The sequence below is a fragment of the Polypterus senegalus genome, chromosome 1, assembly GCF_016835505.1.
Source record: "Polypterus senegalus isolate Bchr_013 chromosome 1, ASM1683550v1, whole genome shotgun sequence".
Classification (NCBI taxonomy): domain Eukaryota; kingdom Metazoa; phylum Chordata; class Cladistia; order Polypteriformes; family Polypteridae; genus Polypterus; species Polypterus senegalus.
The window spans coordinates 1,369,594-1,383,568 of NC_053154.1; the positions used below are offsets into that span (position 1 = coordinate 1,369,594).

Here is a 13,975-nt window from a genome sequence, read left to right on the forward strand (position 1 = left end):
TGCTTTACATAATAAAGAATAGAAAAATAAAAGACACAGTAAGAAAACAAAATAAGTCAACATTAATTAACATAGAATAAGAGTAAGGTCCAATGGCCAGGGGGGACAGAAAAAACAAAAACAAACTCCAGACGGCAGGAGAAAAAAATAAAATCTGCAGGGATTCCAGACCATGAGACTGCCCAGTCCCCTCAGTGGTAGGGACAATTCTTTTAAAAATTGATATAAAAAATAACGGAGTTGTAACTAACTGGTAAAACTTGCTTGCGACCCCCAGTTAGGTAGAGGAATAGAATCACCAAAATCATTGGAATATCTAGAGATGGATTTGTTCAAATGTTGGTGGGGAAGAAAAGAGGAAGAGCAAGTCAAATTTAACATAAATAAAATGTATCTTAGCTAAGTTAAAAGTTTAAATCTTCAGTGTAATCATTGAAAGGGGGACCAGAGCTGGAAAACAGACCTCACATGGCAGCAGTTGACTTCTCACTGCTAACAAACAGCAGAGCGCTGGAGAAGGAGCGCCAAGTGGTGGACTGCCCAGAGGTCCTCATGATATGCTTTCTTATATTCTCTTTTTCAGGGTTCGATCTGATGTGTTATAACTGCATTTCTAACTCCACTTTGGAAATCTGTGATGGGAATGTAGTGCCATGCAGCTCTCAGAACTCGGCGTGTGCCAGCATGGTGGAGTCCAGCACCGCGGGTATGTACAGTAGCTGCCATGGACACGATGAGGTGTTTAGGAGTCTGGGATCTGTGCTTCTTATCATGTTGTACTTTAACAGTAAAGTCCCATCTTTAAAAGTGATGTTTTATGGATGTTTTACAGGCCAGTTTATACGAAGTCTAATATGAAAATTGTAAGCATCTCTTTGAGAGTAATCCGAATTTGTGATGGCTGTAGATAATTTAATACTAAAAAGATCGTGATGATTGAATAATGTTCTGCTTAGCAAAATTTAAGCTTTGAATCTTGGGATGGAACATTGAAGATGTTACTGCATGTAGTTTTTGTTTATTTGAATTATTTCAGTTTGGAAATATTCTGATGAGTGATTCTGCAGTCTTTGCACTCTTGAAAACAGTGGCACAAATGTTAATAGAGAGGAGGCCTTCTGATGACAATGGTGGGATTCAAAAGTGCCCCACATCACAGTACAACTTGGACAAACCAATGTATTTGACATCAGACTAACACCTGTTGGAATGAGTTACCCAAAATGCCACACTACGGACACGCCACCAATAGATGTACGGTATATTGGAAGTAGTTCTGCTACAGACTTTTAGCACAGCGACCTGATCTCCTTCTTTTCGAAAGCACAAACTTTACGTCTCCTGGTCTCTGAAACCCTTGAAGTAAATTGTGACGCCATGCTTGTAAGTTTTCTGGATGTGTTACTTAAATACTCTGGCGCCAGCTAGTTGGTAAATGTCATGTGATTTCCATTTAGAACTGCTTGTTGGTGTAAATCTCATGTGCTCTCTGAGCCCTAGCACTGTGTTGTGATTATTTATTGGCAAGCAACAGCAGGTCAGTTGATTTGTCTTATGTGCGTCTTTATCTTCTGTGAGTATTTCTTCTGTTTTGATATCATTACGTTTTACTCTTTTAATAATGAATTGCCTTATTTGTCTTGCTTTAGACATTTACGATTCTTCCTGAGTAGAACCGTGTTCCATCAATGAAAAGTTGTCTTGTCTTTAATTTGGATTTTAACAACATTGAGAAAGGGACCAAGACGGTTGCAAGACATGTGGGGCAGGATTTTACATCAGTGATATGTTCTCCTTCTTTTGAAAAACATATAGTATGTGTTCTGGCCCCTTAAACCCAGAGCTGGAACAGCCCCACTTACACAGGTGGTCTCAAGGAATCCATTTCCGAGATGCAGACCTTCCTTTACATATTTATCTTTATATATGGTTGCCCCCCCCCAAGCATGGTTGATAATTAGCATTGGGTTATTGGGTGGGTTTTTGTGCCGATGTCCACAGTGTTCTGCAAAGACCTCAATGGTGGTGATGATTATATTGGAACACTTCACCCTTAGCCATGGGGATATGTTAGTTATCTGTCCCCATAGTCAGTTCATCTGGAGATCGGTAGGCCAGGAACCTGTCGTTGACTGAGCCCAAGCTCCTCCTGCAGATGATTGTCCAACTGGAGGATGGTGTGGACGAAGGTTCAAACAAATAGCAGGCAGACACCAATTCTAATAAGCAGAATCTTTTATTTCTGACTTCTTGGTGAGCAGAGTGGCTTTTCCTTACAGAGAGAAAATGCAAGGAAGGCCCCCAACAAGGGGGGTTCAGCTGCATTTATAACAAAATCTTCAAAGAGAATGGTTAGAAAAAAATAGATCAGTTCCATCCAAGGTCACAGAACATTCTTTACAAAATTTGTTGATTACAATGGAAAGCATAAATTCTAGTCTTATATTTGGAATGAAGCTTATCAGAAAACTTGTCATATGTTTGGCATCTTACTTGGACGATAATCTAGACACTGCTGAAGCAGCTGGGAAGAGTCAAAAACTGCATTCCACACCGGCAGCTCTACCCTAATAAGCACACTTATTTTATCTGTTTTAATAATACCAAGGCATACAGAGAACATGCAGATTTTCATACAGAAGCTAGCAATAGATTTTAACTTCCATTCCACAATGGACTCATGTTGCTCCTTTGGTCCCATGGATAAAGGCCCAGGCACCAGTACACACCAATGAAACCCTGGCTCTGTGGCGAGGCCTTGGTGTTCATTTTCTGGGAGAGGTTACTGAGTCTTTTGACGAGACTTTGTATAAAAGTCAATATGATCTGCCCTTAGTCTGGTCCTTTGTCTTGCATGACCTTACCAAGGTCAACTGCCCTGGACAACGTAGGCTCATTGGGACACCCAAACCCCTCCACCATGTCACAGAGGGCTGGTTGTCACAACCCTGTTTTATTGTATCGTAATTAGTACATTGGGACCTTTACAAAGAATGTAAAGTAATTGTACACTGTGACCGGTAATATGGTGAATCATGCATCGATTGATGTAAATGAATGCGAATGTGACCGCTATATGGGTGAGGCTGTTCTGATTCTTCATATTCTGTATTTAACACTTAATAATGAAGGAATTGTTATTATTAATTGTGTTATATTTTATACTGTGAAGGAGTCATCCTCTCATTGATTGGTGGCGTGTCACTTCATATTTTGGCATTTCTGGTACCTCAGCTGTTAGTTTGATATGAAATGCATTTGGTTTTCCAGGTTGTACTGTCATGTGATCGTTATATTTACAATCATATGAAAAAGTTTTGGGACCCCCTCTCAGCTTGCAGAATAATTGACTCTCCTTTCAACAACAAAGATAACAGTGGTATGTCTTTCATATCCTAAGGATCATCTGAGCACTGCGGTGTTTTCTGAACAAAGATTTTAAGTGACGCAGTATTTAGTTGTATGAAATTAAATCAAATGTGAAAAACTGGCTGTGCACAAATGTTGGTCCCCTTGTCATTGTGCTGATTTGAATGGCTGTCACTGCTCAATGCTGATTACTTGGTTGGATGAGCTCATTAAGCCTTGAACTTCATAGACAGGTGTGTCCAATCATGAGTGGTCAAAGGTATTTAAGGTGATCAATTACAAGTTGTGCTTCCTTCCCTTTGAATCGCCTCTGAAGAGTGACAGACAGCATGGGATCTTCAAAGCAACTCTCAAAAGATCTGAAAATAAAGATTGTTGAGTCTCATGGTTTAGGAGAAGGCTACAAAAAGCCATCTCAGAGGTTTGAACTGTCAGTTTCAACTGTAAGGAATGGAATCAGGAAATGGAAGGCCACAGGCACAGTTGCTGTTAAACCAACACAGGTCTGGCAGGCCAAAAAAATACAGGAGCGGCATATGAGCAGGATTGTGACAGACAACCCACAGATCAAGAACATCTGTATGGCATGGTGATGAGAAAGAAGCCCTTTCTGCACTCATGCCACAAACAGAGTCACTTGTTGTATGCCAATGCTCATTTGAACAAACCAGATTCAATTGGGAACAAAGTGCTTTGGACTGATGAGACACAAATGGAGTTATTTGGTCAGAACAAAAAACACTTTGCATAGCGGAAGAAGAACACCGCATTCCAAGAAAAACACCTGCTACCTGTTGTCAAATTTGGTGGAGGTCCCATCATGCTGTGGGGCAGTGTGGCCAGTTCAGGGACTGTGACCTTTGTTAAAGTCGAGGGTTGCATGAATTCAACCCAATATCAACAAATTCTTCAGGATAATGTTCAAGCATCAATCACAAAGTTGATGTTACGCAGAGGTTTGATATTCCAACAAGACAATGACCCAAAACACAGTTGGAAATCTACAAAGGCATTCATGCAGAGGGAGAAGTACAATGTTCTGGAATGGCCGTCACAGTCCCCTGACTTGAATATCATCGAAAATCTATGGGATGATTTGAAGCAGGCTGTCCATCAAATTGAACTGAACTGGAGAGATTTGGTATGAAGAATGGTCAGAATACCTCATCCAGAATCCAGACAGTCATCACAGGCTATAGGAGGACAGCGTCTAGAGGCTGAAAGGAGCAAAAGGAGGCTCAGCTAAGTATTGACGTCATACTCTGTTGGGTGTCCACATTTATTAACCTGTCTAATTTTGTTATGATGCATATTGTATATTTTCTGTTAATCCAATGATCTTAATGTCACTGCTGAAATCCTAAAGTTTCCATAAGGCATGCCGTATATTAAAAGGAAGTTGCTACTTTGAAAGCTCAGCCAATGAGAAATAAAAGTCCAAAGAATTAAGAGGGCTTCCCAGACTTTTGCATATGACTGTATATTTTTTGTTGGTTTATCTTTAAATGCCTTTCAGAGAGCCTTGGGGTGACAATCCCTCCTAAACCCACTAACAGCTGTGTTTGGTGGGCTAACAGATGGGCATAAAGAAGAGAAGGACAAACAAACTGTAATTGCCTTTACTTCACTATTGGCACGTAGAATTATTTTACTCAACTGGAGGAATCCAACTCACCTCTTTTTAGTCAGTGGGTAACTGGTGTTATAAACCACTTGAAATTGGAAAAAATCAACTTCTCACTTGGAGCAGGGGTCACCAAGTCCAGTCCTGGAGCGGCACCGTGGCTGCAGGTTTTCATTCTAACCCTTTTATTAATTGAGTGCCCTGTTTGTGCCTTTCATTAACTTCTTGTGAATTCATTTCAATTGAATTGTTTTTGTAAGATTTGTTCTCCTGAATTTCTTCATCGTGTTCCTCTGAATTGCTTCATTTCTTTCCTTAAATGGCACCCAAACAGAAATGAAATGTGAAGTGAGGGAGCCAACAGAAGACCACCTAAGTCAGGGCCTCAAACTCCAACCAATTTCACTCCAACTAATTGCTTAATTAGGTGTCGAGTCTTGTTGTTAATTAAACTCGTTCTTTAATTCCATGGCTTGTTGCTGCTTTCATTGTGCAATGGCAGACATTTCTGAAATTGTGGATTTTCTCTTTTCAAAGAGCTCTGTGGACCTGAGCAGATTGACATTCTGAGACCTTCATCCTTCTTTATTTTCAGATATTACATAATGGACACCAGTTGTTTTGGCTCATTTTGTATCTCATTATTGTTTGGTGGCTAATTAAGGAAACAGAAACAATTGAAGGGTCTGAGTCTTCAAGAACAAGTTAATTAAAATGAATTCAAAAGAAGTTAATTAGCAGAAAAAACAGGGCATTCAATTAATAAAAGGGTGAGAATGAAAACCTGCAGCCACTGGGGGTCCTCCAGGACCAGAGCTGGTGACCCCTGACTTAGAGGTTCTGTACAAAAGTTTTTGAAAAGTTGGCAGGATCTAACCAATAACATTATAGAGTAAGCGTTTAAATTGAGGAAGTGGATTCTGTCCCCTCTTTTTTATTCTATTTACTTTTAATTATTTATTTACTTACTTACTTATTTTGACTATTATTAAAGTTTTACTCGCTGACCTAGCTCTCTTTCTCATGGGTGGGGGGGTTGATTTGTTTCAGAATTAGTTTTGGTAAACTTGACTTGCATGTATGGAATGTTATTTGATTTTAATAAAACTAATAAAGTTGGCTTATCGAGTGTTGTAGGACTCCGAGGTAAACAGCAGAGACTCTTTACAGGAGGGCAATGAGTGGCACCATTGTGTGGGTCGGCCAAAGACAACTGTGTGTGTCATAAGTGAGGCCACACCATCCTGTGATTGACCCTCAGTGTGTCAAACTGTCATATTATGGAATCGTCTGAGCTTTCTGCACTCTCATTAGATGCTGCTGGAATTCCAAAATGAAGAGCAACAAAAAGAATCAAATGCAGAAAACTTAAAAAGTGTTCACTAGAATATAATAAAAACACACACACATACACACAGAAGCCACATGAATAATCTACCGATTAGTGTGGCAGACAGTAGAACTTGAGGGGCTTTTCAAACTCGACTTGATGTTATTTTAGAAGAATTAAGTGGACAGGACTGGCGAGTTTTGTTGGGCTGAATGGCCTGCTCTTGTCCAGATTATTCTGCTGCTCTAAGAAGACCAAATACAAGTCTGTTTGGACTGTTGACCAGGATGCTTTGAGCAGTCATTCCTGGACCGAGGAGTAGATAGTAGCACACTTCATGTACTCGGTCAATGCAGCGAGTTTACTGTTGGCGGACACTTTACTTGGCTTTTTATTGAATTAACATCTCTGTTTTCTTCGGTTTTGTCACACAGGGTGGACTTTTCAACAATTTTGTGCACCTGAACAAAGCTGTAATGTAAGTTTGTCCATAAACTATGGCGCTGGGAGTCAGACAAGGATTTCGAGATGCTGTCTTTCAGACCTGTGCAATGACCAAGCAGGTAAGAATTCGCTTGTGCGTTTACGTCTTTCTTATTATGCGGACATTTTCTCTAACAATGAAACTTTAAAACATGTCCTTTAACTGAAACGTGTATTGACAGAGGTGTTGGAATTGTTCTAAAGGACAGTTCTGCTCCACATCTTCAGGGAAATGTCATTTCTAATATGAGTTAGTAGCCTTGACTTGAAGTCTTTTTCCTTTATCCACTAATAATTTGTATTCCTATAGTTTGCCTTAATCCTCTTATTCAATTCATCACAAAAGCTTTGATGGCTGTGTCCATGTGGCTCTTTATAATCACTATTCACTATTCTCCTCTTGCAGTCAACGTATCGAGTGACGCCAATGGCCTGGTGTGCTGTGCTGGGACTGATGGCACCTGCCAGCAGACCATCAACTGTACAGGTGTTGAGGACCACTGCTTCACCTCAAGTAGGTGCAATGAGAGCGTTTACAGATTCATTTTCATTGCTCGTATTTACTGATATTTACTTCCAGCCACTTCAAATCCACTTCTACTTTACAGTAATTTACTCCTGCCGTTTTTAATACTATGAACCTCCCCAGCGCCTTTAAGTTGGCTAAGATACTCTCAATAAATTAAATCAAATATTCTTCAAGAAAACAAAAAAAGCTAATGCAAAATCTCAAACCAGTACCTCGGTGTCTTCTCCTTTCTGTATCTGCCATAGATGACGTATGGACGACATTCATGGGCTGCTCTTCAAAGGACGCTTGCGATCTCTCAGCAAATTCATGGGCCATCTTGCCAGGTTTTCTTTCTCCTCAGATAAGCTGCTGTCAGGGTGACCTCTGCAATCAGCCAGGTTTGTCACTCAATGATATTTTGATAAAATGTTTAAAAACGGTTCAGTGCTGGCTATCTGATGTAGTGTGCTGCTGGAGAAGCCGATGCTTTGGATTATTAAATTTCCAAGATGCATAGCTTTTACAGCCGGATTTGTTGATATTTTTTAGCTCCCAGGCTCAGTTGCAATAACTGCTTCTCCTCCAATTCCTGGGAAACGTGTTACAATGGAATCACGACCTGCGGATCTGACCAAACGACCTGTGCATCCATCTTCAGCGCCCAAACTTCAGGTAGGACCTCAGCCAATGTGCGCACCACTGAGCTCTTCTTGAAAACAGTCCTGGGCCTTCACAGCAGCTTTACTTTAGTCGGATTGTATTCATTGTATTATGGATGTCTTACGATCTTTTAATAACAAAAAGGACTTTTTCATGTGGAAACTTTGAAAAGGTCGTGACTGTTTGCCTCAATCCTGCCCGGCATGTGAGGAATGCTTGGTGTTACACGAGATCATTTAAAATGTTCCTGTTTCATTTAGGAGTTTAAAAGCTTGAGGTAATGCGGCCAAGGCAAAGTTACATTTCACACACCGGCATGATGCCGTTAACTTACGGTTTCATACTCGTGTCAAAATCAAACGAGTCCTCCTCTGTCCCCACTTAAATGTGTCACTGGACTCGGGAGGACGTCAAAGAAACACAGCAGATTGAGTGTGGCACGCTAGCGGCTGGGCTCGCTGTGCATGGCGTACTGCATTGATTCTTGGGATTTCAGTCCTTTCAGCAGCTCAGTGCTGCACTCGTGACTTCACCGCTCCATTGTTTTTATGAAAATCGTGATTTTATAAGTTGATGATAATGGCAGCCTCATTTCACACTGTGATTTACTCAGCGGCATAGCTGGAGGTTTTGCCACCCAGGACAGTCTTTGAGTTTGCCACCCCCTGCCAGTTACAACTTATAGTACATATCATACAAGAAAACGAAAACGACAAAAATCGTAACTACATTTTTAATTATTATTTACAACTGAGGTATTTCAATAATGCCCCTTCATTCTTTTTTAATACTTCTTCACTCGCCTTTTTCCTTCTTCTAAAAGCAGGGCCGCTCTCATTTATTCGCTTCATCTAGAAATTGAGAGAATAATAAAACATTAATAATGAGATTGGAGGGTTTGTCCCTTTTGGTCAGAATAAGTCAACAGAAAGAGTCTGCCGTCAGAGATATTCAAAGAAATGCTCAAGATTTGTATTTGTAAAATATATCTTTTCAACATATATAACCGTTTTAAAAATGAACAGATGGTGCCATTCTGACACAGATAACACACATTAGCTTCCCAAAGACCTTTCAAAGAAAATTGTGAAAATAAAGTGAATTAAAAAGTGCTGCCCAGGGGGCCGACTGCCCCCTCTGCCCACCTGTCCACCTTTTAGTTTTGTCACCGCCCTGCCTTAGTTTGCCTTGTGTTTCTCCGTGTGTGTGTGTGTCAGTTTTTTGATTTAATTAGCTGTCTCGGGTTGGTGGTGCAGTTTTTGCGATGGTGGATGAGGGGGGTGCTTTGATTGTTAAATAGCTTAGAAAGCATTCATTTTTTATTGGCTTCCTTTTGCTATTTTCCATTTTTGATTTTTTCACTAAACATTTGATTGAACAAAAGCCCGTACATGAAGAGCACGTTTTGCTATTAACGGTGGATAAACAGGCAGGTTCCACTTTAGTGGATGGACTGATTTATTAACCCCACATTGACGTTACTGCTGTGTCTGCACATTTCCCTTCCATTTCCTGGAATACGTCTGCCTTTGGTGTGGTTGTGTTCTGTCCAGTTCTGGTTGCTGCTCAGTGCATAGTCTGATGAAGGAACTGGACAGATGGTATTATTAATATTATTATTAGTTATACATCACTGTGCAGTATCAACAGAGTATTCCTCACTTTATTTCTAACTTATCGTTGAGGTTTTGTCTTCATATGCAGTATACTTGGTCAATATGGCCTAACGCCTCCACCTGCTTCACGTCACATCAATGGCCTGCCTGTTCTTAATGGACAGAAACAACAATGTTATGTAACCCTGATTTCATATCCATCATGTCAGCCAAACCTCTGAGTCGCTCTTTTACTTAGGCTTGTTAGCATTTCCCACAGAAGCAGTTTGGTTTTCAAAAACAGAATTAAAAGATGGCAGCAATAAATAAGTTCATAATGTAACATCTTTTAACAATAAAAAAGCACGTATACACATTTTAATGGAATCCCAGTCACAAAAGGCATACCCACAAGTTTAAATGTAGTCCCATTTTCTAATGTGCTGCAATATATAGAAGTTCAAAATACAAGCAACATTAATAAAGGAAGCTGTGGGTTTTGGGGACGAGGGATGCTGCGTTATTGTCACGTATTGTTAAGTTAGAACAATCTCAATGAGAACAGACCAACAAAGCTCACCTGTCCTGTCCATGTTCTTCTTCTAAAATACAAACCGGATTCCAAAAAAGTTGGGACACTATACAAATCGTGAATAAAAACTGAATGCAATGATGTGGAGATGCCAACTTCTAATATTTTATTCAGAATAGAACATAAATCACGGAACAAAAGTTTAAACTGAGAAAATGTATCATTTTAAGGGAAAAAGACATACCTGACCGTGTGGTAGATCTACATCAGCAGAACCTGAGAGGTTTTCTTCATGCAAAGACCCACCGACACATGGACTAAATGATCAAGTGGTGTGGTAGACAGGAGGAATTTAGGGACCTTCAGATCTCGACTTGATGTTATTTTAGACGATTGGGGTGAACAGAATGGATGAACTTGTTGGGCTGTTCTCATTACAGTTGTGTTCAGTAGAGGCTGTTAACCCTGGAAACACACAATATGCTTAAAGCAAACGTCAAGGAGCCAGTGCTTTTTTAAAAAAATGAAATAATAAAAAGAACATTTCGGAATATTCTAGAACAGGGGTTTCCAAACTCGATCCTGGGGACTCCCTGTGGCTGCAGGTTTTTGTTCCAAGCAGATTCACAATCAGTGATAATAATTGCTAAAGATAACAGCTGATCTCATTAAATTAGCTGCTCTTTTTTCTCTTCTCTTATTCTGCATTCAGAAAAACACAACAGTACGTTTTTTTACATTTATAAGACATTTAGAAATATTTCTATTTTCTTCTAAAGCTATAAATGTTTAACTCTCTTTTGTTGTATTCTTATTAATTTTCCCCTTTTCCCGTGTAGTTTGCTCCCTTCATTTAACTCTAATAGTGACAATTAGCAACCAGCACAGCAGACACCCGGGATGATGAAAGCTGCAATAACTTCAACGTCAGACTCGCCAATTAGTAAAATAATCAGTTAAATAACCAGAACACCCTAAAAAGCAGAATGAGAATTAGGATGAAAATACTGTTAACAACTAAAAAAAATCTGTAATTTTCTATATAACTGCTTATTACATTTTAATAAAAAAAATCTACCAAACTTAGTTTGTAATTTCTACATTGACTCCAAAACACAGAAATTGGGAAATGATGACTTAATTACGCTAAGAGTCCAATGAAGAACCAAAGTTGGTTGGAACAAAAACCCGCAGCCACAGGGCATCTCCAGGACTGAGTTTGGAAACCACTCTTCTAGAAGATAATGTAGAAGATGGAAATACGGGTCATCGACAAAGTAGGAGAACTGTGTCTCACCCGTCACAGAATAGTTGGGCCTGTGGAGGTTGAGAAGCTGTAGATGTTCGTGTAAATGTGTCTCGTGACTGGAGGTGACTGGAGGTGTTGGCCTCAGTCCATGAATCTGCTCTCTGTTATCGACTTATGTCTCACAGTGACTGCCAAGTTCTCAGATTTGGGACAAGGAGACATGGGCACACTCATCAAACATATGTTTTAACTTAACTGTCTTTATTCCAGCAGGTAAAACAATGCACTAAAATTATAAAAGACCACAATAAATTCTAAAATACTCTAAAAGTCTTTAATTAATGCTGCTGGAATTACTTTAAAATAAGATTTAAAGTGTATGTAATAGAATTGCTAAATAACACAATAAAACTTTAAAATCAGTGAAGTGTCCGATAACCTGACCCTTACTGATATAGAAATAAATGTGATAACAAAAACAGATTACATTATATTTAAAAAAAATCTTAAACTATTAAGTTTGGATCCAACATAAAATTGAATTGACTATTTAATTTGGATGCAGCCACTTGCCATTTCTCCATCAGTGACCAATAAGGACACTCAACCCTCACCCTAACCCCTAATGGGGACTGCTTGTAGGCGACCTTGGAGCGTTTCTGTGTGACGTCAGGCTGATCTCTCTGCTCTGCCGCTCACTCCCTTGCACTTCTGAATGGTTTGAGTGTTAAGAAGGGATGTTACCAAGTTTTTGGTTTTTTACTTATTCATTTCTGTGGTATGTTTCACATGCTAGTAAAAAAGTAACTCTGATTTCTGATTTCATCCTTCTCTCCTCCCCAGACGTAGCCACCTTCAACACTTTTGTCCGGCATTGTTCAACTCCAGAGAAGTGCAATCTTACGTTGTCCATTAATTCTGGATTACAGACGAGCACCTGGGTCTCACAGTGCTGCTCAACCGATGTCTGCAACACTGAAAATGGTAAGAGTTCAAGCGGCACTTGTCCACAATCCTATTTGTCTTAACTTTACATATGTTGCAAGTTCTACTCTGGGATGGACTTGTGTGTGTCCAGGGCTACGTCCTGCAGCCTCCATTGCCAAATCAGACCCCAGCTTTTCCTATTAGTGAAGTGAAATAATCAAGTTCAAAAGATGGACAGGTGGGTGGTCAACCTGGCCAACAATCCCCAACAGTCTCAGTGAAAGTCCCTGACGCTGACAGACATTTTCACAGCCAGCTGCTGTATGTTTTGGGGACAGGCCATGTGGCATAGTGGACTTGGACTTGGACTTCAAACCTTGAGTTTGGGTGTTCAGACCCCTCTACAGATTCTGTCTGACCACAAATAAGTCTCTTCACCTGCCTGTGCTCCAATTAGAAATCACAAACAAAATGGAACCAGTTGAATCTCAGATGTTGCTGGTTGCCTTGGATAAGATAAAGATGTCAGCCTAATAATAAAATACTTAGCTTAGAGCTTTGCTTTCAGCTAAATAAAGAAGCAACAAAAGGACTGAATGGCCTCCTCTTGTTTGTTTAATTTTTAATATTCTGTGTTCTTATGGGTCACATGTGTCCTTCAATCTTAACAGCTGACATGCCTGGCATTCCAAACGGACTGGTGTGCTGTGGAGGGAATGACGACTTCTGTCAGAGTACCGTCAACTGCCTGGGCGTCCAGGACCAATGCTTCACCTCAGGTAATAAGGGGTCTGCTGTGTCGTTCACAGAATGAGTTTCACATTCAGACCTGTTAGGAGATGTGGACAGCACTTCATGGTTTGTTAAACATACAAAACGATAATATGATCGCCAGATTTATAATTAATTATTGTGATCTTATTCTTAGATTTGACTTTCTGATCAGGAAGACAAGCTGCAGTGTGTTTTCAAGTTTGTTCCTCTTTAGTAATTTGAGCAAATGGAATGAAAGGCTCAATATCAGTGGTTGGTGTCAAGATGAGCGTTGTCACCATGTTGTAAACAATGGATGTTTCATACTGACAAGAACATGAAGATGTGTTTAATTTGGTTTCATCCTGGCTTAAAGTGCACACAGTCCTTCATTTTGAGAGACCACCTCTTCATGTTACTACCCTAACCCCACTTTGTCATTTGGTGTTTGCTTGTTGTGGTATCAGAACTTTATGAAGTGCTCATTTATGTTGAAATACAACTGCGTAAGATCCTGGCCTTGTCTCCTCCAGGGCTGCTCCATCAGTGTGTTTACATGATGCCAGCCTGGTAACAGGATACCCAACACAAACACACAGAGATCTGCGATGAGGAGGTGTGTGGAAATGAAAGCGTCTACCACCAAAGCACTTGACACAGCCCGCTATCTGAAAGAGGCCACATCCAGTCTCAACATAACGATGACAATGACATCTTTATGTCACTTAGTAACACATTTCAAGATATTAACATTCACAGGAAAACCCAACATGCATGTTTTGTCTTCTAGCCCGCCTGTGAGGGTCAGGACTATTGTCACTGTTAAGAACTTATTCTGTTAAAGTGTCTCTTTGAGATTGTACTGTGTAGTGGGTGGTTGGAGGTCTTCAGCGATCATAGAGCTTCATAGTTGAGTTTTATTAACAGCTCTGTGCAGGACAA

General features: G+C 40.1%; 1 protein-coding gene across 1 annotated transcript in view; it reads left to right on the plus strand.

The window, feature by feature from the left end:
* Positions 1-13,975, plus strand: part of LOC120517407 — a 58,566-nt gene that overhangs the window by 30,665 nt on the left and 13,926 nt on the right. The window contains exons 16-22 of the mRNA XM_039739725.1: positions 584-706; positions 6,758-6,886; positions 7,213-7,320; positions 7,581-7,715; positions 7,867-7,989; positions 12,197-12,337; positions 12,952-13,059. Coding sequence (XP_039595659.1) covers positions 584-706; positions 6,758-6,886; positions 7,213-7,320; positions 7,581-7,715; positions 7,867-7,989; positions 12,197-12,337; positions 12,952-13,059 — 867 coding nt within the window. The remainder of the gene's footprint in view (positions 1-583; positions 707-6,757; positions 6,887-7,212; positions 7,321-7,580; positions 7,716-7,866; positions 7,990-12,196; positions 12,338-12,951; positions 13,060-13,975) is intronic.